The sequence below is a fragment of the Lepidochelys kempii genome, chromosome 23 (genome assembly GCF_965140285.1).
Source record: "Lepidochelys kempii isolate rLepKem1 chromosome 23, rLepKem1.hap1, whole genome shotgun sequence".
Lineage (NCBI taxonomy): Eukaryota > Metazoa > Chordata > Testudines > Cheloniidae > Lepidochelys > Lepidochelys kempii.
The window spans coordinates 16,382,968-16,401,768 of NC_136402.1; the positions used below are offsets into that span (position 1 = coordinate 16,382,968).

The 18,801-nt window shown below is 67.2% G+C and overlaps 2 protein-coding genes across 2 annotated transcripts; both read left to right on the plus strand.

The window, feature by feature from the left end:
- The first annotated feature begins 724 nt into the window (after positions 1-724).
- On the plus strand, positions 725-9,912 carry SLC6A16 (solute carrier family 6 member 16). Its single transcript, XM_078850079.1, has 11 exons — positions 725-1,028; positions 1,209-1,366; positions 1,598-1,724; positions 2,173-2,348; positions 2,903-3,013; positions 3,394-3,635; positions 3,717-3,921; positions 6,192-6,393; positions 7,448-7,607; positions 7,963-8,146; positions 8,605-9,912. The coding sequence occupies exons 1-11, from the start codon at positions 866-868 to the stop codon at positions 8,899-8,901; spliced, it is 2,025 nt and encodes a 674-aa protein (XP_078706205.1). The 5' UTR covers positions 725-865; the 3' UTR covers positions 8,902-9,912.
- A 3,576-nt stretch (positions 9,913-13,488) lies between these two features.
- LOC144929712 (apoptosis regulator BAX-like) lies at positions 13,489-15,802 on the plus strand. The gene is made up of 4 exons (XM_078850123.1): positions 13,489-13,572; positions 13,910-14,045; positions 14,312-14,416; positions 15,602-15,802. Exons 2-4 carry the CDS (start codon positions 13,911-13,913, stop codon positions 15,701-15,703), a joined length of 342 nt encoding a protein of 113 aa, XP_078706249.1. The 5' UTR covers positions 13,489-13,572; position 13,910; the 3' UTR covers positions 15,704-15,802.
- Positions 15,803-18,801: the final 2,999 nt, after the last annotated feature.

The window sequence follows — 18,801 nt, forward strand, 5'->3', positions numbered from 1 at the left end:
CGCGGGGGGGGCCGAGGGGGAGACGCGGCCTGGGGGGGGCCGCGGGGGGGCGAGGAGACGCTGTCCCGCCCCCGGCTGATGCAAGGCGCCTCCGAGCCACGCTGGCCCCGCGCCCCCCGCCAGGTGGGAGCCCGCCTGGGCTGGGGCCGTTGGGGGGGGGCTCCTAGCGGGGGGGCTGGGGCCGTTGGGGGGGGGCTCCTAGCGGGGGGGGGTCCCCGGGGGCTGGGGCCGTTGGGGGGGGGGGCTCCTAGCGGGGGGGGTCCCCGGGGGCTGGGGCCGTTGGGGGGCTCCTAGCGGGGGGGGTCCCCGGGGGCTGGGGCCGTTGGGGGGCTCTTAGTGGGGGGTGTCCCCAGGGGCTGGGGCACCTGGGTACAACCCTGTGCCCCCCCCTTTTCTCAGGGGGTGACTAGTTCTGTTGAAATTGATTGTGGGAACCCGGACTCCTGGGTTCTGTCCCTGGCTGGGGGGGGCTGGAGCGATACCCATATGTTGTGCGTTTCTCCCTAATTATCCTGCTGCGTCCCAGCACCGGGCGAGGGGTCCCTGTGTGCCCAGCCCCCGCGCCTCACCCCAGAGTCAGCCGCGTCCCAGCCCCCCCTGTGTGAAGAGCCCCATCCGTCCTAATCACTCCCTTGGTTTTGTTTCTCGCAGGGTTTCATTCGGGCTCTGGGGGCCGGTGAGTGAATGTGACCCCGGGGGGGGGAGTTGCAGGGGGGCTGTGTGTGCGGGGGGTTGTGTTTGTAAGTGCGCGCGGGTGGGTGGTTCCTGGGGCCGGTGGGAGCGGGTGTGAACGAGCGTGCGAGCGAGTTTTCAGGTGTGGGCTGTTCCCGGGCCTGGCCCCGGCCCCGGCCCCTTCCCGCCTGCCATGGAGAAGGTGAAGCCGGAGGAGGAGGGGACGAGCCCCGAGGAGCCCCCCGCCCGCCCGGCCTGGAGCAACAAGGCCGAATACATCCTGGCACAGGTCGGCTTCTCCGTGGGCCTTGGCAACGTCTGGCGCTTCCCCTACCTATGCCACCAGAACGGCGGAGGTGAGTGGGGGGCCCGGAGGGGGTCTCAATGGTGGGGGGCGGGGCTGGGGAATGGGGGGCAGGAAAAGGTTGATGGGGGTGGAGGTCTGGGGTCTCCAGGAGTGTCTCTCTGGGGGGAGAGAGGGGGGGTTGGGGTTTCTGTGGGCGGCTCCAGACCTGTAACCTCCCCCCGCCCCACAGGAGCCTTCATTCTCCTCTACCTCCTGATCCTCCTGGTGGTGGGGATCCCCCTCTTCTTCCTGGAGCTGGCGGCCGGGCAGAGCATCCGCCAGGGCAGCATCGGGGTCTGGCAGCACTTCAGCCCCCGCCTGGTCGGCATCGGTTTCGCCAGCTGCGTGGTGAGTGCGGGGGGGACCCTCAGGGCACTGCTGCGGGGAAGCTCGCAGCACCGACAGGAAAATTCCTGCTGGGGGGCCTGGCCCGGTACTGGGAAACGGGTCCCCATGTCCCTGCCCCACTCTGGGGGGAGAGGGTGTCCCAGCCCCAGGGAAGGGGTCCCTGTGTGCCCAGGCCCGTCCCAGTGCCGGGCAAGGGGGCCCCAGCCAGGCTCACCCCTGTCTCTGTGCCAGGTCTGCGGGTTCGTTTCTCTCTATTACAACGTGATCATCGCCTGGAGCCTCTTCTACCTCGTTAACTCCTTCCGCTCCACCCTGCCCTGGGCCAGCTGCCCCCTCGGCGCCAACCACAGCCAGCCAGGTGGGTGCTACAGCCCGGCCCCCGCCTGCCACTGGGGGGCGCCACCCTCCCTCCGGGCCCCGGCCACCAGCGCTGCTGCAGATGGAGTGGGGGGGCGCTGCCCGGTTCTGACCCGGCTGGGCTGTGGGGTGGCGGGGGAGGCTGGGCTGAAAGGGGGAGGGCGATGCTGCCCGGTTCTGACCCTGGTGGGGGGGGATGCTGCCCGGTTCTGACCCGGCCGGGCTGCTGGGGGGGGGGGCGCTGCCCGGTTCTGACCCGGCCGGGCTGCTGGGGGGGGGGGGCGCTGCCCGGTTCTGACCCGGCCGGGCTGCTGGGGGGGGGGGGCGCTGCCCGGTTCTGACCCGGCCGGGCTGCTGGGGGGGGGGGGCGCTGCCCGGTTCTGACCCGGCCGGGCTGCTGGGGTGGGGGCGCTGCCCGGTTCTGACCCGGCCGGGCTCTGTGTTGGCAGAACCTGAATGTGCCCAGAGCTCCCCCACCACCTACTTCTGGTACCGGAAGGCGCTGGACGTGAGCGGGTCGATCAGCGCCAGCGGGGGGGTGAGCCCGGCCCTGGCCGGCTGCCTGCTGGCTGCCTGGGCCCTGGTCTGCGGCGCCCTCATCCGGGGCATCAAGTCCTCCGGCAAGGTGAGCTCTCCCCCCCCCCCCCGGTGCCCCCTCGGCTCACTGCCACCCCCACTGCCCCCTCCCCCTGCCCCCCCGGCTCACTGCCACCCCCACTGCCCCCCTGGCCCCACACTGCCCCCTCCCCCTGCCCCCCCGGCTCACTGCCACCCCCACTGCCCCCCTGGCCCCACACTGCCCCCACCCCCCCGGCTCATTGCCCCCCCCCACTGCTCCCCTATTGCCCTCCATCCCGCTGCCCCCCCCCATCCTATTGCGACCCCAGACTGCCCTCCGGGCCTCCTTCCCCTGACCCCTGTTGCCCTCCCACTGCCCCTCCTTCCATCACGCCCCACTGATCCCTCCCCCCACCCTGCTGCCATCCTCCTCATTACCCCCCTGTCTGTCTGGGGTGGTCAGGGGGTCAGGCCCAGATGCTGGGGAGGCTTGTGGGGGACTAACCCATAACACTCCCTCCCCCTCCCCCCCAGGTGTGGGAGGATTCGGGATGGGGTGAGCTGGGGAGGACGTTGGGGCGCAGAGTGAGAGCCCCCCCCTCACTGCCTCCCTCCCCCCAGGTGCTGTATTTCAGCTCCCTCTTCCCCTACGTGGTGCTGCTCTGCTTCCTGGTGCGGGGGCTGCTGCTGGACGGGGCGGCCGACGGTGTCCGCATCATGTTCACCCCCCAGGTGAGCACAGGGCCGACCCCCCCTCATCCCTGGCTGGATCCCCCAGCATGAGCGCTGGCCCCCCCTCATCCCTGGCCGGATCCCCCAGCATGAGTGCCAGGCCCCTCATCGCCAGCTGGCTCCCCCGGCATGAGCACCAATGCCCCCCCTGGCTGAATCGGGCACCCCTGGCATGAGCGCCAGGCTCCCCATCCCCGACCGGATCCCCCGGTATGAGCCCCAGCCTCCCCGGGCCGGATAAGTTCCCGCCCGACTGCAATCCCTGGCACGAACCCCCCCAACTGGATCGGGTCCCCCTACTCTCCCCGGGGCTGGAGCGCCGGGACCCCCCGCCGGGGCTGCAGGTGCCCGGCCCGTGGCTCACGCTCGGCTGCCCGCAGCTGGCAATCTGGGGCGACATGCAGGTCTGGCGCCAGGCGGCCACCCAGGTCTTCTTCTCGCTGGGGCTGGGCTTCGGGAGCGTCATTGCCTACTCCAGCTACAACGCCCAGTACAACAACTGCCATGCTGACGGGCTGCTGGTGGCCGGCATCAACTTCCTCACCTCGCTGCTGGCCACCCTGGTCGTCTTCGCCGTGCTGGGCTTCCGGGCCACCGCCGTCGCCAGGGCCTGCGTGGCAAGGTGAGCCGCTCCCCCCCCCCATGCCCGTCCCCCGCACCCGGCACGCGCTGACGTGGCCTCTCCCCTCCGTCCGCCCCCCAGGAACATGGAGATGCTGGCCCAGCTGCTGGGGACCGGGGCCCTGCCCACCCTGGGCCCGCCCACCCTGGGCCCGCCCACCCTGGACCCGGTAGCGCTGTCCCCACCACAGTACAGCGCCTGGTACCACAGGCTGCCCCCCGAGCTGGGCACTGCGCTGCAGGGACACGGCATCACCGACTGCCGGCTGGAGGACGAGATGAACAAGGTGCCCAGGGACGGGGGAGGGTCCCCATGTACCCTGCGCCCTGACCCCGGGGCGGGGGGGGAGGCTGTGTACCCCGCACCCCGACCCAGGAGGGGGGGCCCCGTGTACCCTGCTCCCCACCTGGAGGGGGGCCCCATGTACCCACGCCCAACCACGGAGAAGAGCACAATAAAGACAATGGATTTCAGGAAAGCAGACTGTAGCAAACTCAGGGAGTTGGTAGGTAAAATCCCCTGGGAAGCAAGTCGAAGGGGAAAAACAATTGATGACAGTCGGCCATTTTTCAAGGAGACGTTATTAAGGGCACAAGAGGAAACTATCCCCCTGTGTCGGAGAGATGAGAAGTCTGGCCCGAGACCACCCTGGCTTAACCAGGAGATTGTCAATGATCTAAAACTCAGTAGAGTCCTACAAAAAGTGGAAACTCGGTCAAATTACAAAGGGTGAATATAAACAAATAACACAAGTATGTAGGGACCAAATCTGAAAGGCCAAGGCACAAAGCGAGATCAAACTAGCTAGGGACGTAAAAGGAAACAAGAAAACTTTCTACACATACCTTAGAAGAAGACCAAGGACAGGGTAGGCCCGTTACTCGATGAGGGGGGAAAGACAATAACCGAAAACGTGGAAATGGCAGAGGTGCTTAATGACTTCTTGGTTTCGGTTTTCACCAAGAAGGTTGGTGGTGATCGGATGTCTAACATAGTCAATGCCAGTGAGAATGAGGTAGGATCAGTGTCTAAAATAAGGAAAGAACAAGTTAAAAATGACTTAGACAAGTTAGATGTCTTCAAATCACCAGGGCCTGATGAAATGCGTCCTGGAATACTCCAGGAGCTGACTGAGGAGATATTGGAGCCATTAGCGATTATCTCTGAAAAGGCCTGGAGAGAGATTCCAGAAGACTGGAAAAGGGCAAATCTAGTGCCCGTCTATACAAAGGGGAATAAGGACAACCCAGGGAATTACAGACCCTTCAGCTTAACTTCTGTACCCGGAAAGATAATGGAGCAAATAATTAAGCAATCAATTTGCAAACATCTAGAAGATAATAAGGTGATAAGTGACAGTCAGCATGGATTTGTCAAAAACAAATCGTGTCAAATCAACCTGAAAGCTTTCTTGGACAGGGTAACAAGCCTCGTGGCTGGGGGGAAGCGGCTGACCTGCTATATCTTGACTTTAGTGAAGTTTTGATACTGTCTCGCGTGACCTTCTCATAAACAAACCAGGGAAATGCAACTTAGATAGAGTTACTATAAGGCAGGTGCAAAACTGGTTGGAAACCTGTTCCCAGAGCGTAGTTATCTGTGGTTCCCAGTCATGCAGGAAGGGCATCATGAGCGGGGACCTGCAGGGATCGGTTCTGGGTCCGGTTCTGTTCAATATCTTCAGCAAGGATTTAGATAATGGCACAAAGAGGACACTGTAAAGTTTGCGGACGATACCGAGCTGGGAGGGGTTGCAAGTACTTTGGGGAATAGGATTAAACTTCAAAACGATCCGGACAAACTGGAGAAATGGCCGGAAGTAAATCGGATGAAATTCAGTCAGGACAAATGCAAAGTTCTCCACTTCGGAAGGAACAATCAGTTGCACGCATACAAAACAGCAGCGACGGCCTAGGAAGGGGTCCTGCGGAAAGGGATCCGGGGGTCAGAGTGGATCACAAGCTGAATATGAGTCAACCGTGTCACGCTGCTGCAGAAAAAGCGAACCTCATTCTGGGCTGTAGCAGCAGGAGCGTTGTAAGCCAGACGCGAGAAGCGAATCGTCCGCTCTGCTCCGCGCTGATCTGGTCTCAGGTGGAGTATCGGGTCCAGTTCTGGGCGCCACGTTTCAGGAGAGAGGGGGCCAAATTGGAGAAGGTCCAGAGAAGAGCGAGAAAAATGATTCAAGGTCTAGAAAACACGCGCTCTGGGGGAAGATTGGAAAAACTGGGGTTTGTTTAGTCTGGAGAGGAAAAGACCGAGAGGGGACATGAGAACAGCCTTACGATTCTAGATACCCATGCCCCACCCCAGGGGGGCCGCATCCCTGCACCGGGTGAGAGGCCCCCAACCCGGGGGGGCCCATATACCCAGCTCCGGCGCCCTACCCCAGAGGAGCCGCATCCCTGCGCCGGGTGAGGGGCCCCTGTACCCCGATCCAGGGGGGGCCCATACACCCAACTCCAGCGTCTCACCCCAGAGGACCCGCAGCCCAGCGCCGGGCGAGGGGTCCCCGGGTACCCAGTGCCTAACCCAGTCTCCATCACTCCCCCACAGGGCGTGGAGGGCACCGGCCTGGCCTTCATCACCTTCACGGAGGCCATGACCCTGTTCCCGGCCTCCCCGTTCTGGTCCGTCCTCTTCTTCCTCATGCTGCTGAACCTGGGGCTGAGCACCATGCTGGGGAACATGCAGGGCATCCTCACCCCCCTGCTGGACCGCTACCCCACCCTGCAGCGCCGTGCCGCCCTCTTCACCGGTAGGGCGGGGCCCGGGGGGGGAGCGGGGGTATGTGCATGACTCTGCACGTGGGGGGATTTGCACATGAATGGGGGAAGATTTCTGGGGTGCCAGGCTCTGCCCCCCAGTGCAGCAGGGGGAACGTGGGGGGGTCCCAGGCTGTCTTGCCCTAGGGTTGCCCCGGTTTTCACTGCCGACCGGGCCGTTAAAAGTCCAGGCAGTGGGGCTAAGGCGGCTCCTGGAAGCGGCCCCCAATGCCAGCCCCACAGCTCCAGGGGGCTGCAGGGACCTGGGAGCCGCGGGAAGCGCTGACGGGACCCCCTGCCCCAGCCCGGAGCCCCCTCCTTCATCCCAAACCCTTCATCTCTGGCCCCACTCCAGAGCCCTCCCCACACCCCAACCCCCTGCCCCAGCTCAGAGCCCGCCCCCCCCAGCTGGATCCCATGCCCCCTCCCACACTCCAAACCCTGGGCCCCAGCCTGGTGAAAGGGTGGGGGAGATGGAGTGAGCAGGGGTGGGGCCTTGGGGAAGGGGTGGGGGCAGGGGCAGAGCCAAAGTGTTCAGTTTTGTGCTATTAGAAAGTTGGGAACCCTACTGTGCCCCCCCAGCACTGTGGGGGGTATGCGAGGGACCCAGGCTCTCCCCCCAACCCAGTGCTGTGTTGTGGGGGGACGTGGGGGTCCCAGGCTCGCTCTCTCTCCCCCCCAGTGCTGTGTTGTGGGGGGACGTGGGGGTCCCAGGCTCGCTCTCTCTTCCCCCCCCGTGCTGTGTTGTGGGGGTCCCAGGCTCGCTCTCTCTCCCCCCCAGTGCTGTGTTGTGGGGGGACGTGGGGGTCCCAGGCTCGCTCTCTCTCCCCCCCGTGCTGTGTTTTGGGGGGACGTGGGGGTCCCAGGCTCGCTCTCTCTCCCCCCCAGTGCTGTGTTGTGGGGGGATGTGGGGGTCCCAGGCTCGCTCTCTCTCCCCGCCCTGTGCTGTGTTGTGGGGGGACGTGGGGGTCCCAGGCTCCCCGCCCCGTGCTGTGTTGTGGGGGGACATGGGGGTCCCAGGCTCACTCTCCCCCCCTCCCCCCCCAGTGCTGTGTTGCGCCGGCGGGTTCCTGCTGGGGCTGATGTTCGTGCAGCGCTCGGGCAGCTACTTCGTCTCCATGTTCGACGACTACTCGGCCACCCTGCCCCTGGTGGCCGTCGTGGCCTGCGAGGCCGTGTCCGTGGCCTGGGTCTACGGGGCGGACAGGTACCAGCCCCTCCTTCCCCCTCCCCCCCGGGGGTCCTTTTCCCTCCCCTCCAGGCCTGCAGGGTGAACAGGTACCCGCCCCTCCCACCTCCTGGGGCCCCCTGCCCTTCCCCCTCAAGGGTCCCTCTCCTCCCCACTGGGGCCTGGCTCTATGGGGTGCACAGGTGCCCCCTCCCAGGCCCCGCCCCTGGAGCCCTTCTCCCTTGACCCCCGGTTCCCCCTGGGCCCAAACCCTGAACCCCTTCCCCCCCCCCCAGACCTCTGCCCTTCCCCCCCATGGCCTGGCTTTGTGGGGGGGCTGGGGAGCCCCAGGCCTGGCCCCCCTCCCCCATGGCTGACCCCTGTCCCCCTGCAGGTTCCTGGGGGAGGTGGAGATCATGCTGGGCTGGAAGCCCTGGGGCCGGGGCTGGCGGCCCTGGCGGGTCTACGGCTGCATGTGGCGTTACAGCAGCCTGCTGGCCATGCTGGGGCTGCTGCTGGCCAGCCTGGGGCAGATCTGCCGCAGCCCCCCAACCTACCAGGCCTGGGACCGGGTGCAGGTGAGACCCCCCCCGCCGGGGAGGCGGGATGCCGGGGCGGAAGGGCCCATGGGTTGGGTCTGGGCGGCCCGTGGGTCGGGTCTGGGCGGGGCGGAGGGGCTTGTAGGTCAGGTCTGGGTGCAGGGAGCCATGGGTTGGGTCTGGGCGGGGAGCCGGGGCAGATGGGCCCATGGGTTGGGTTTGGGTGCGGGGAGCCTTGGGTTGGGTCAGGGCGGGGAGGCGGGGCAGAGGGGCCCGTGGGTCGGGGAGCCGGGACGCCGGGGCAGATGGGCCCGTGGGTCAGGTTTGCGTGCGGGGAGCCTTGGGTCGGGTCAGGGCGGGGAGGCAGGGCAGAGGGGCCCGTGGATTGCGTCTGGGCGGGGAGGCGGGGCAGAGGGGCCCGTGGGTCGGGGAGCCGGGACGCCGGGGCAGATGGGCACACAGGCCCTGGCAGGTTTGACCCTCGGCCTGTCTCGCAGGCGGAGGAGACGCGGGTGCTGTACCCGCCCTGGGCGCTGGCCATGCTGATCTTGCTCATCGTCGTCGCCACCCTGCCCATCCCCGCGCTCTACCTCCGGCAGCTGGCGTGGGAGTGGCAGGCGCGGCGCCGCCAGCAGGGGGCGCCCCCCCGAGGGGAGCGGGAGCGGGAGCTGGAGGAGGCGGAGAGCCCGGCTGACCCCGAGCGCTCGGCCAACGGGTACCTGCCCGTCCGCACCCAGGAGCCCCCGGGGCGGGGGGAAGAGGCCAGGGCCCCCCTACAGGGGGGGGCAAAGTAAGGGGGGGATACGGGGGTGGAGGGCAAAGGTCAGAGGTCATTGGAGGGGAGCGTCTGTGACCCCTCCCCATGAGTGGGGCTGGCTCTCCATGGTGTGCGCCCCCCTGCCCAGGGCGGGCGCTAGGCCTGATTGGGGGAGCTGGGAGAGAGCGAAGGACTCCCATTGGTGGGTCACAAGAAGGCTCCTTCTCTGATTGGTGGAGGGGGAAGTGCTGATCGCTTGCTGCCTGGAGCCAAAAGACCAATAAGGGGAAGAAGAACAAAGCAACCCCCGATTGGCAGACCCATGCGGTGCAGCGGCCTCTGATTGGTGGAGCAAAATACTGCTGGCTCTGATTGGTGGGCTGAGGAAGATTTCTCCCCCGCCCCGCCCTCCAATGGGAGGGAGGGGGGACCAACTTGCTGTGCAGGGTCCCCTCACCCCTTCTCTCTTCTTTACACTGGGGGTGGCCATGTTGTTCCCAGGGCGTTGCCCGGGGGCGGCCATGTTGTCTTCCTCCTAATGCCACCCGCCCTGGGGCACGTGTCCCATCCTCTGTCCCCGTCTTTGGGGCCTTCTTAGAAATGTGGTGCTAACTAACCCCTCTCCTGTCGGGTCTGGAGCCACCAGCCCCCCACGCTTGCCAAGCCTGGCCTAGCTGGGCCCCACACAACTGCCTAAGCCTCTGGGGTACAGGGGGGCGTCTGTTGCCAAGATATGGGGCCAGATTTCGTTGTTGGGGTCCAGGCCATTTTCCCCATCTGTAAAATGGGGGTTGCGCTTCCTTGAGCTGTTTAGATTGTAAATTTCTCAGAGCAGGGTGATCTCGCTGGGCTACTGAGCAGTTTGAGGGGTGAGGGGGGGAGAATCTGGAAATCTCTTGCCCACTCTTTGGGACCTCTTGCTGGCCCGCAGGTGCCAGGGATGGGCTGGAGTTCCAGGGGCGGAGGGCGTGGGAGGGTGTGTTATTGACTGTATTGTTTTCATGGTGCTATTCTTACCTGAAGAATAAAGGTGTTTTGCTCACGCCAAGCAGGGTGGTGATTGTGAGCCCGTGGGGAGAGACCAGAGCGCACCCCAGGCAGCTGCGGGTGACGGCAGTAGAGCCCTGACTAGGTTGTGGGAGGAGATGTGGGCGCAGCGGCCCTGCCCGGTGCCCCAGGGTTACATGGAGCTGGGGTGATGGCTGCTCCCTAGCCCTATGCCATGGCACGTGTGTGGCACCCACTGTGCGCCCCGCCACCGCCTTCGCTCCACGTGGGTCCGCTCAATCATGCGAGCAGGGCAACGGCCTGGGGCCGACGACTGCCTCTTGCGGCCCATGGGTGTGTGGCTGAGGCTCCCCTCCGCAGTGCCCCCAGGATGGCCCTGAGCTGGGCGGGTCTTGTCCCCAGTGTTCAGGGCATGGCCCGGAGCCTCTCACGGAGTGTGGGGGAGATAAGGCCCTACACCCCCCACTTCCTGCGATTCACTGTGACTCTCAGCCAGCTGGTAACACAGAAGGTTCATTAGCTAACAGGATCACAGCCCAAAACAGAGCTTGTAGGTACAGAGACCAGGACCCCTCAACCGGGTCCCTCTGCTGGGGTGGGGAGCCCAGACCCAGGTTCTGGGTGTCCCCAGCCAGCCCCAAAGGGAAACCCCTTCCCGCTGCCTCCCCAGTGTCACCTGGCCCCAGCCCCCTCCTGGGCTCAGGTTATGGAGGGAAACCGCCCCCCTTTGTGCTGGCCGCCAGGTATCGTCCCTCACCGAAGTCACCCCTGTGATTCCCAGCCCCAGCTCGTGTCGGTGCAGCCCCCCAGGGAAACTGAGGCATGCCCCGTGTTAGCAGAGACAGTAAACTAGTAACACTCCCCCCCACCCGGCACCGTCCCGGGGTCTCGGCCCCGGTGCTCCCAGCGGGGCCCTGAGCTGGGCGGGTCTCGGTGCCCCTGGCAGGGACGTGCCTGGGCTGGGGGGGCACAAAAGGGAGCGGGTCACAGGGAGGGTCATGAAGGGGTCAGCAGGTCAGGGCTGGGTCAGAGGTCACGTGGGGTGGGGGTCATGGTGGGGTCAGGACAGGCTCAGGGGTTGCAGGAGGGGTGGGTCCAGGGGTTAGAGGTCACTGGGGTCAGGGGCACCATGGGGCAGGGTGAGAGGTCACGTGGGGTCAGGGGTCACAGGCCGGCTTGTCTCGCTGTCCCTTTAATGCCCACTGCGTGTGACGTCACTTCCTGCTTCTCCGTCACGTGCCCCCGCCGGTTCCCTTCCGCCCGCGTGACGCAGAGGACACGTCACCGCCCCGCCCGTCGCTTCACGTGAACCTCCCCCGGCTCCTCCCCCTCCCGCCCGCGCGGGTCACGTGAGCCCGGCGGGCTGCGATCACGTGGGGGCGGCGATGGCGGCGGCTCCGGGCGGGGAGAGCGAGAGCGAGAGCGGCCGGGGGGGGGGGCGGCGGTGAGCGGGGGGCGGGGCTCGGACGCCTGGGTCCCCTCGCGGGTGGGGGGGCGGCTCGGAGCCCGGACGCCTGGGTCCTCTCCCCGGTGGGGGCGGGGTCTCGGAGCCCGGACGCCTGGGTCCTCTCCCCGGTGGGGCGCTGGGGCGGGGGTCTCGGAGCCCGGACGCCTGGGTCCTCTCCCCGGTGGGGGCGGGGTCTCGGAGCCCGGACTCCTGGGTCCTCTCCCCGGTGGGGCGCTGGGGCGGGCGGGGGTCTCGGAGCCCGGACGCCTGGGTCCTCTCCCCGGTGGGCGCTGGGGCGGGGAGGGGGCTCGGAGCCCGGACGCCTGGGTCCTCTCCCCGGTGGGGGCGGGGTCTCGGAGCCCGGACTCCTGGGTCCTCTCCCCAGTGGGGCGCTGGGGCGGGCGGGGGTCTCGGAGCCCGGACGCCTGGGTCCTCTCCCCGGTGGGCGCTGGGGCGGGGAGGGGGCTCGGAGCCCGGACGCCTGGGTCCTCTCCCCGGTGGGGGCTGGGGCGGGGGGGGGCTCGGAGCCCAGACGCCTGGGTCCTCTCCCCGGTGGGCGCTGGGGCGGGGAGGGGGCTCGGAGCCCGGACTCCTGGGTCCTCTCCCCGGTGGGGGCTGGGGCGGGGGGGGGCTCGGAGTCTGGACGCCTGGGTCCCCTCAGCACCCCTGTGACGGGGGCTCCGGGCCCGGGTCTGTCTCTGTGCAGGGGCCACGTCGGATCAAATCCTGCAGACGGGAGCGGTGCTGCTGCAGGGGTGAGCGGGGCCGTGTCCGGGCCATGTTGGGGGGCTGGGGGTTCAGGTATGGGCTGTGTCGGGGGGCTGGGGGTTCAGGGACGGGCTGTGTTGCGGGGGGACGGGGCCGTGTCCGTGTCGGGGGGCTGGGGGTTTGGGGAGGGGGATGGGGCTGTGTCGGGGGGCTGGGGGTTCGGGGACGGGCTGTGTTGCGGGGGGATGGGGCCGTGTCCGTGTCGGGGGGATGGGGGTTTGGGGAGGGGGATGGGGCTGTGTCGGGGGGCTGGGGGTTCGGGGACTGGCTGTGTTGCGGGGGGATGGGGCCGTGTCCGTGTCGGGGGGCTGGGGGTTTGGGGAGGGGGATGGGGCTGTGTCGGGGGGCTGGGGGTTCGGGGACGGGCTGTGTTGCGGGGGGATGGGGCCGTGTCCGTGTCGGGGGGCTGGGGGTTTGGGGAGGGGGATGGGGCTGTGTCGGGGGGCTGGGGGTTCGGGGACGGGCTGTGTTGCGGGGGGATGGGGCCGTGTCCGTGTCGGGGGGCTGGGGGTTTGGGGAGGGGGATGGGGCTGTGTCGGGGGGCTGGGGGTTCGGGGACGGGCTGTGTTGCGGGGGGATGGGGCCGTGTCCGTGTCGGGGGGTTGGGTGTTTGGGGAGGGGCATGGGGCTGTGTCGGGGGGCTGGGGGTTCGGGGACGGGCTGTGTTGCGGGGGGATGGGGCCGTGTCCGTGTCGGGGGGATGGGGGTTTGGGGAGGGGGATGGGGCTGTGTTTGGGGGCTGGGGGTTCAGGGATGGGGCTGTGTTGGGGGGGGACGGGGCTGTGTCGGGGGGCTGGGGGTTCAGGGATGGGCTGCGTTGCGTAGGGGGATGGGGCCGTGTTGGGAGGGACAGGGCCATTCGGGGGGCTGGGGGTATGGGGAGGGGGCGGGGCCGTGTCGGGGGGCTGGGGGTTCAGGGACGGGGCTGTGTTGCGGGGGGACGGGGCTGTGTAGGGGGGCTGGGGGTTCAGGGACAGGCTGTGCTGGGGAGGGGGATGGGGCCGTGTCGGGGGGATGGGGGTTTGGGGAGGGGGATGGGGCCGTGTTGGGGGGGACAGGGCCATTCGGGGGACTGGGAGTTTGGGGAGGGGGACGGGGCCGTGTCGGGGGGCTGGGGGTTCAGGGACGGGGCTGTGTTGCGGGGGGACGGGGCTGTGTCGGGGGGCTGGGGTTTGGGGAGGGGGATGGGACCGTGTTGGGGTGGACAGGGCCATTCGGGGGACTGGGGGTTTGGGGAGGGGGACGGGGCCGTGTCGGGGGGTTTGGGGGCTGCGTCTCGGCGTCGGGCGCCCCGCTGACGCCGTCCCCCCGTGGCAGGTTCATCCGGGACCGGGTCCAGCGCTGTGGGGACTCCCAGGCTGTGGAGCTGAGCCGGGCCGAGCTGGGGGGGCCGGAGCCCCCCCCCTGCGACGAGAACACCAAGCGGCTCAGCGAATGCCTGCGGCGCATCGGGGACGAGCTCGACAGCAACACCGAGCTGCAGAGGTGGGGGCAACTCCCCCCCATCTCACCCCCCCTGCCCTGGGCAGCCTCCAGCCTCGCCCAGCTGCCTGCCCCAGCTCCTTTGGGTACCAGCTGCTTTCCTCCTCCCCGCTCTATCCACCCCCAGACAAGTCTCAACCCTCCCTGACTCCAGCTGCCCCCTCTTCCAAATTAACCCTTCTCCAAGTAGGGAAACTGAGGCAGGTGTTCTCACCTTTTCGGCCCCTCTTCCTCTGGGGCGGCAGGATTGTCCCCCGGCAGTCGGCGGGGTCTGTTCCCCCCAGCCCATGGAGGGGTAACACCCCCCCTCGGCATGGTTCTAACCCTCTGTCCCCCACAGTATGATTGACCGGGTGGGGACCCACGCCCCCAAGGACGTCTTCTTCCGGGTGGCCGCCGAGATGTTCTCCGACGGGACCTTCAACTGGGGCCGGGTCGTGGCGCTCTTCTACTTCGCCTGCAAGCTGGTGCTCAAGGTGGGGCGGCGGGGAGACCCCTCCCTTTCCTCCCCCCCAAGCTGTGAAACCCCTGCCACCCCTCCCCGTGACCTTCTGCTACCCCTCCCCTGGCTGTGAGGTCCCTCCCACCCCCTACAGCCCTTCTGCTACCCCCTCCCCCTGGCTGTGAGACCCCTCGCCACCGGACAGCCCCTGGCTGCCCCTCCCCTTTCGGATATGCGCCCCCTTCCCCGCTGCTGCTGACCCCTCCCACTGGTTCACCTGCTGCCCCCCTCTCCTCCCAGGCTCTGTGCACCAAGGTCCCGGAGCTGGTGCGGACCATCGTGGGCTGGACGTTGGAGTACCTCCGGGAGCATGTGCTGGCCTGGATCCAGGCCCAGGGAGGATGGGTGAGTCCAGCCAGAGCTGCCCTCCTTCCCCCCTTGCCTACCAGGCTGCATGCAAATGAGGCACTGTCCTCATTTGCATAGCTAGCAAAGGTCCCTGAGTCGTCCGTGTGACTGGGTGCCTGGTAGGGCCGCGCGACCTCCAAAGCCGGTGGGTTATTCCAGTTAGATTCACCAAACCGGTAACGAAACCCCTTCGGCGGCGCCAGGCTGGTTAACCAGAAACCAGCCGCACCCCGTGGCTCCCGTCCACCTGCACTGGGCTGATCTAGCGAGGGGTGGCTGAGCGCCTAATTCACCCTGCGTCAGGTTCTCCCCGTCCCAAGGCATCAGACGCTTCCCCCCACGGCTCAGCCTGTGTCCTGGCCTTTCCTCAAACCCCACTCTGCCGGCCCGTCCTCCAGTTCTAACTGGGGTTCGGGAACCACAACCCTTCGGGCAGGTTCCCAGCAGGGATGCGACCAGCTCGCGGCGTCTCTCTGGGGATTTACAGGAGCTGGGCAGGGCCTCGGGCCGTAGCTCAAAATGCTCCTTGTGCTTGGAAATCCGCGGGCCAGAAAATCAGTGATGCACTGGAGCCGTGGCCGGGGGTTTTTATGTCCTCGGCCACGGGCCTGGGAAGGGACTAGCCCAAACGCAGGTCCTGCACGTGGAAAGTCACTAGCCAAGCTGGAGTCTGAGCTCACAGGGCCCCGAGGTGTTTGGCTGGGTGGCCGGGGTGACCGATGGCCCCTCGCTGTTCGAGGAGAAGGGCTCACTGGAGAATTGACTCGTGCTGGGCTGACGGGGGTGGGTGTAAAGTGCCCTGTGGGCATCGTGTCCCCACCCCCCCAGGAACAAACCCAGCCAGGATACGAACGCAGAGCCAACGTGCCTAGAGTCCTGGCTCCCAGCACCCCCGCTAACCACTAGACCACACTCCCCTGAGAGCCGGTCAGAGAACCCAGGAGTCCTGGCTGCCAGATCCCCCCACTCCCTCCCTCCCCACTAGACCCCACTCTCCTCCCAGAACTAGGGAGAGAACCCAGGAGTCCTGGCTCCCAGCCCAGTTCCAAACGCTCTAGACGCTGCTGCCTCCCAGTGACCCCCAAACCGTTGTGCGGCGCTGCCCCCTCCCCAGAACCAGCCGCATGTCAGCCTCATTCCCATGACGGTTCAGCGGTGCCCTTTGCTCTCCCCCACACCCAGGACGGCCTCCTCTCCTATTTCGGCACGCCCACCTGGCAGACCATCACCATCTTCGCTGCCGGCGTTCTCACCGCCTCCCTCACCATCTGGAAGATGTCGTAGGGCGGGGAGGGGTGCGCTCCGCAGCACCCCACGTCCGGCCGGACTGCGCTGGGCTCCCGGGGAGCCGGCTCCCCTCGTCCAGCCTTGTTCCCTCCCCAGTTCCTGGTGCCTTGGATACAACTCGGAACAAACCTCTCGGGACCCTGCGCTGTGACGGCCTGGCCCGGCCCGCGCCTCCCGGATCGGGACAGAGTCGTCGGGGGACACGGACGCTCCGTGTGGCAGGATGCCCTCCTGCATCTGGGGCAGAGACTTGAGAGGCCTTGAGCCCCACCTGGGGCTGGTCAGCGTTTAAGTCCCTGACAGGCTGGCTGCCCGCGGGGGAATCCTGGGCTAAGATCTTGGGGGCTGGAGCCAGTTCCGGGAGCTGAACTCGGGCCGAGATCTCCCAGGGGCTGGAGCCGGTTCTGGCGCCGGGGGCTAGAGCTGGTTCCTGGGGCTGAACTGGGGCCAAGATCTCAGGGGCTGGAGCCGGTTCCAGCATCAGGGGCTGAACTGGGGCCGAGATCTCGGGCTGGAGCCGGTTCCGGCATCAGGGGCTGAACTGGGGCCGAGATCTCGGGCTGGAGCCGGTTCCGGCGCGGGGGGCTGAGCTGGGGCTGAGCTGGGGCCGAGATCTCAGGGGCTGGAGCCGATTCCGGCGCCGGGGGCTGAACTGGGGCCGAGATCTCAGGGGCTGGAGCCAGTTCCAGCATCAGGGGCTGAACTGGGGCCGAGATTTCGGGCTGGAGCCGGGGGCTGGGCTGGGGCCGAGATCTCAGTGGCTGGAGCCGGTTCCGGTGCCGGGGGCTGAGCTGGGGCTGAACTGGGGCCGAGATCTCAGGGGCTGGAGCCGGTTCCGGTGCGCTGGGCTGGGGTCAAGATCTCAGGGGCTGGAGCCGGTTCCGGTGCCGGGGGCTGAGCTGGAGTCGAGATCTCAGGGGCTGGAGCCGGTTCTGGTGCCGGGGGCTGGGCTGGGGTCGAGATCTCAGGGGCTGGAGCCGGTTCCGGTGCCGGGGGCTGAGCTGGAGTCGAGATCTCAGGGGCTGGAGCCGGTGCCGGGGGCTGGGGCCGAGATCTCAGTGGCTGGAGCCGGTTCCGGTGCCGGGAGCTGGGCTGGGGTCGAGATCTCAGGGGCTGGAGCCGGTGCCGGGAGCTGGGCTGGGGTCGAGATCTCAGGGGCTGGAGCCGGTTCCGGTGCTGGGGGCTGGGCTGGAGTCGAGATCTCAGTGGCTGGAGCCGGTTCTGGTGCCGGGGGCTGGGCTGGGGTCGAGATCTCAGGGGCTGGAGCCGGTTCTGGTGCCGGGAGCTGGGCTGGGGTCGAGATCTCAGGGGCTGGAGCCGGTTCCAGGGCCGGGAGCTGGGCTGGGGTCGAGATCTCAGGGCCTGGAGCCGGTTCTGGTGCCGGGAGCTGGGCTGGGGTCGAGATCTCGGTGGCTGGAGCTGGTTCTGGTGCCGGGAGCTGGGCTGGGGTCGAGATCTCGGTGGCTGGAGCCGGTTCTGGTGCCGGGAGCTGGGCTGGGGTCGAGATCTCAGGGGCTGGAGCCGGTTCTGGTGCCGGGAGCTGGGCTGGGGCCGAGATCTCGGTGGCTGGAGCCGGTTCTGGTGCCGGGAGCTGGGCTGGGGCCGAGATCTCAGGGGCTGGAGCCGGTTCTGGTGCTGGGAGCTGGGCTGGGGCCGAGATCTCGGTGGCTGGAGCCGGTTCTGGTGCCGAGAGCTGGGCTGGGGCCGAGATCTCAGGGGCTGGAGCCGGTTCTGGTGCCGGGAGCTGGGCTGGGGCCGAGATCTCAGGGGCTGGAGCCGGTTCCGGTGCCGGGGGCTGAGCTGGGCAGGCTCAGGCCTGGCTGCCTGTGACCTGAGGGACTCAGTTTCCTTCCCTGAAACACCTGTTGGGGGGCCCCCCTGCTTCCAAGTTCCCCCCCTGCTGTCAGCGCCCCGGGTGGGCAGGTGCCGCCCCCTGCCGATTTCATTTGCTCATAACCCCCCCGCCTTCCAGCACCTCTGTGGGGATTTCCCATCCCAGCCCCCCCAGCCTGGCAGGGCCCCCCTACGAGGGCACCTCTGTCCAGGGTACCCCAGCGCCAGGTGCCTCTGTCCTCCCGCCCCCCAGTGCTGTGCACAGCACCTTCCCCAGGCGTAAAAGCCGGTTGCCCCGTCACTCTAGTGCGGCCTTAGGGCCCCCCTCAAAACCCTGCTGGGGGGCTGGTTTTGGGGATGCCCCCGTAGCAGGAGAATCCTTGTACAGAGCACTCACAACAGTACTGTAGTGGGGGAAGGGACTGGCCCCATCTTCCACCCCCCCCCACCGCTATTTCTTCTCTCACACACACACCCCCCCACACACTTTGTACTGTAACTTAATCCTGTTTGTAAAGCGATGTGTGTTCTCAGGTATGGGGGGGCCTGTATGGGGGCTCTCCCCTTCCCTAGCAGCCGTGCCCCCTCTTCAGCCCACTGGTAAACTCTTGGGGGGGGGACACAGCAGGCGACTCCCCGATTTGCCCTGAAGGTCCCTCTGCAGCCACCAGCTTGGGGGGGTGGGGGGTTGCCAGGAACTTTGCAGGGGTGGGGGGGATGCTGCTCCCAGCTGTGATGTGGGGGTGGGGGGGCAGAAGAACGGTTCCTGGGTTAGGCCCCCCCCCCCCCCGAAAGGCTGGTTTGGGGTGTGGTGGATGAGGGGAGTAGCTGGCAGGATCCTGCTCCCAATGCTGCTGGGGGCTCTTAGCACGTCTGGAGCTGCCCCCCCCCGGCGCCCACCCACCAGGCTGGGATCTCTCGGCCCTTTGAACCTGGGGGGCTGAGCCCGGAGCATTCGGGGGGGGGGGGGGTTGCGGCAGACGCATGCGCTGATGAATGGGTTGGGGGGGTGGAGTCAGGGAGTATGTGATGTCATGGATGGGCGGTGCTAATAGGGCAGGAATGGTGATGTAATGAATTTGGGGGTCGGGTGTGATGTCATGGGTGGGGCGGGGCTATTAGGAAGGGGCTGATGATGTAATGGATTTGGGGGTGTGATGTCACGGGTGGTGATGTAATGAATTTGAGGGTTGGGTGTGATGTCATGGGTGGGGCGGGGCTATTAGGAAGGGACTGATGATGTAATTAATTTAGGGGAAACA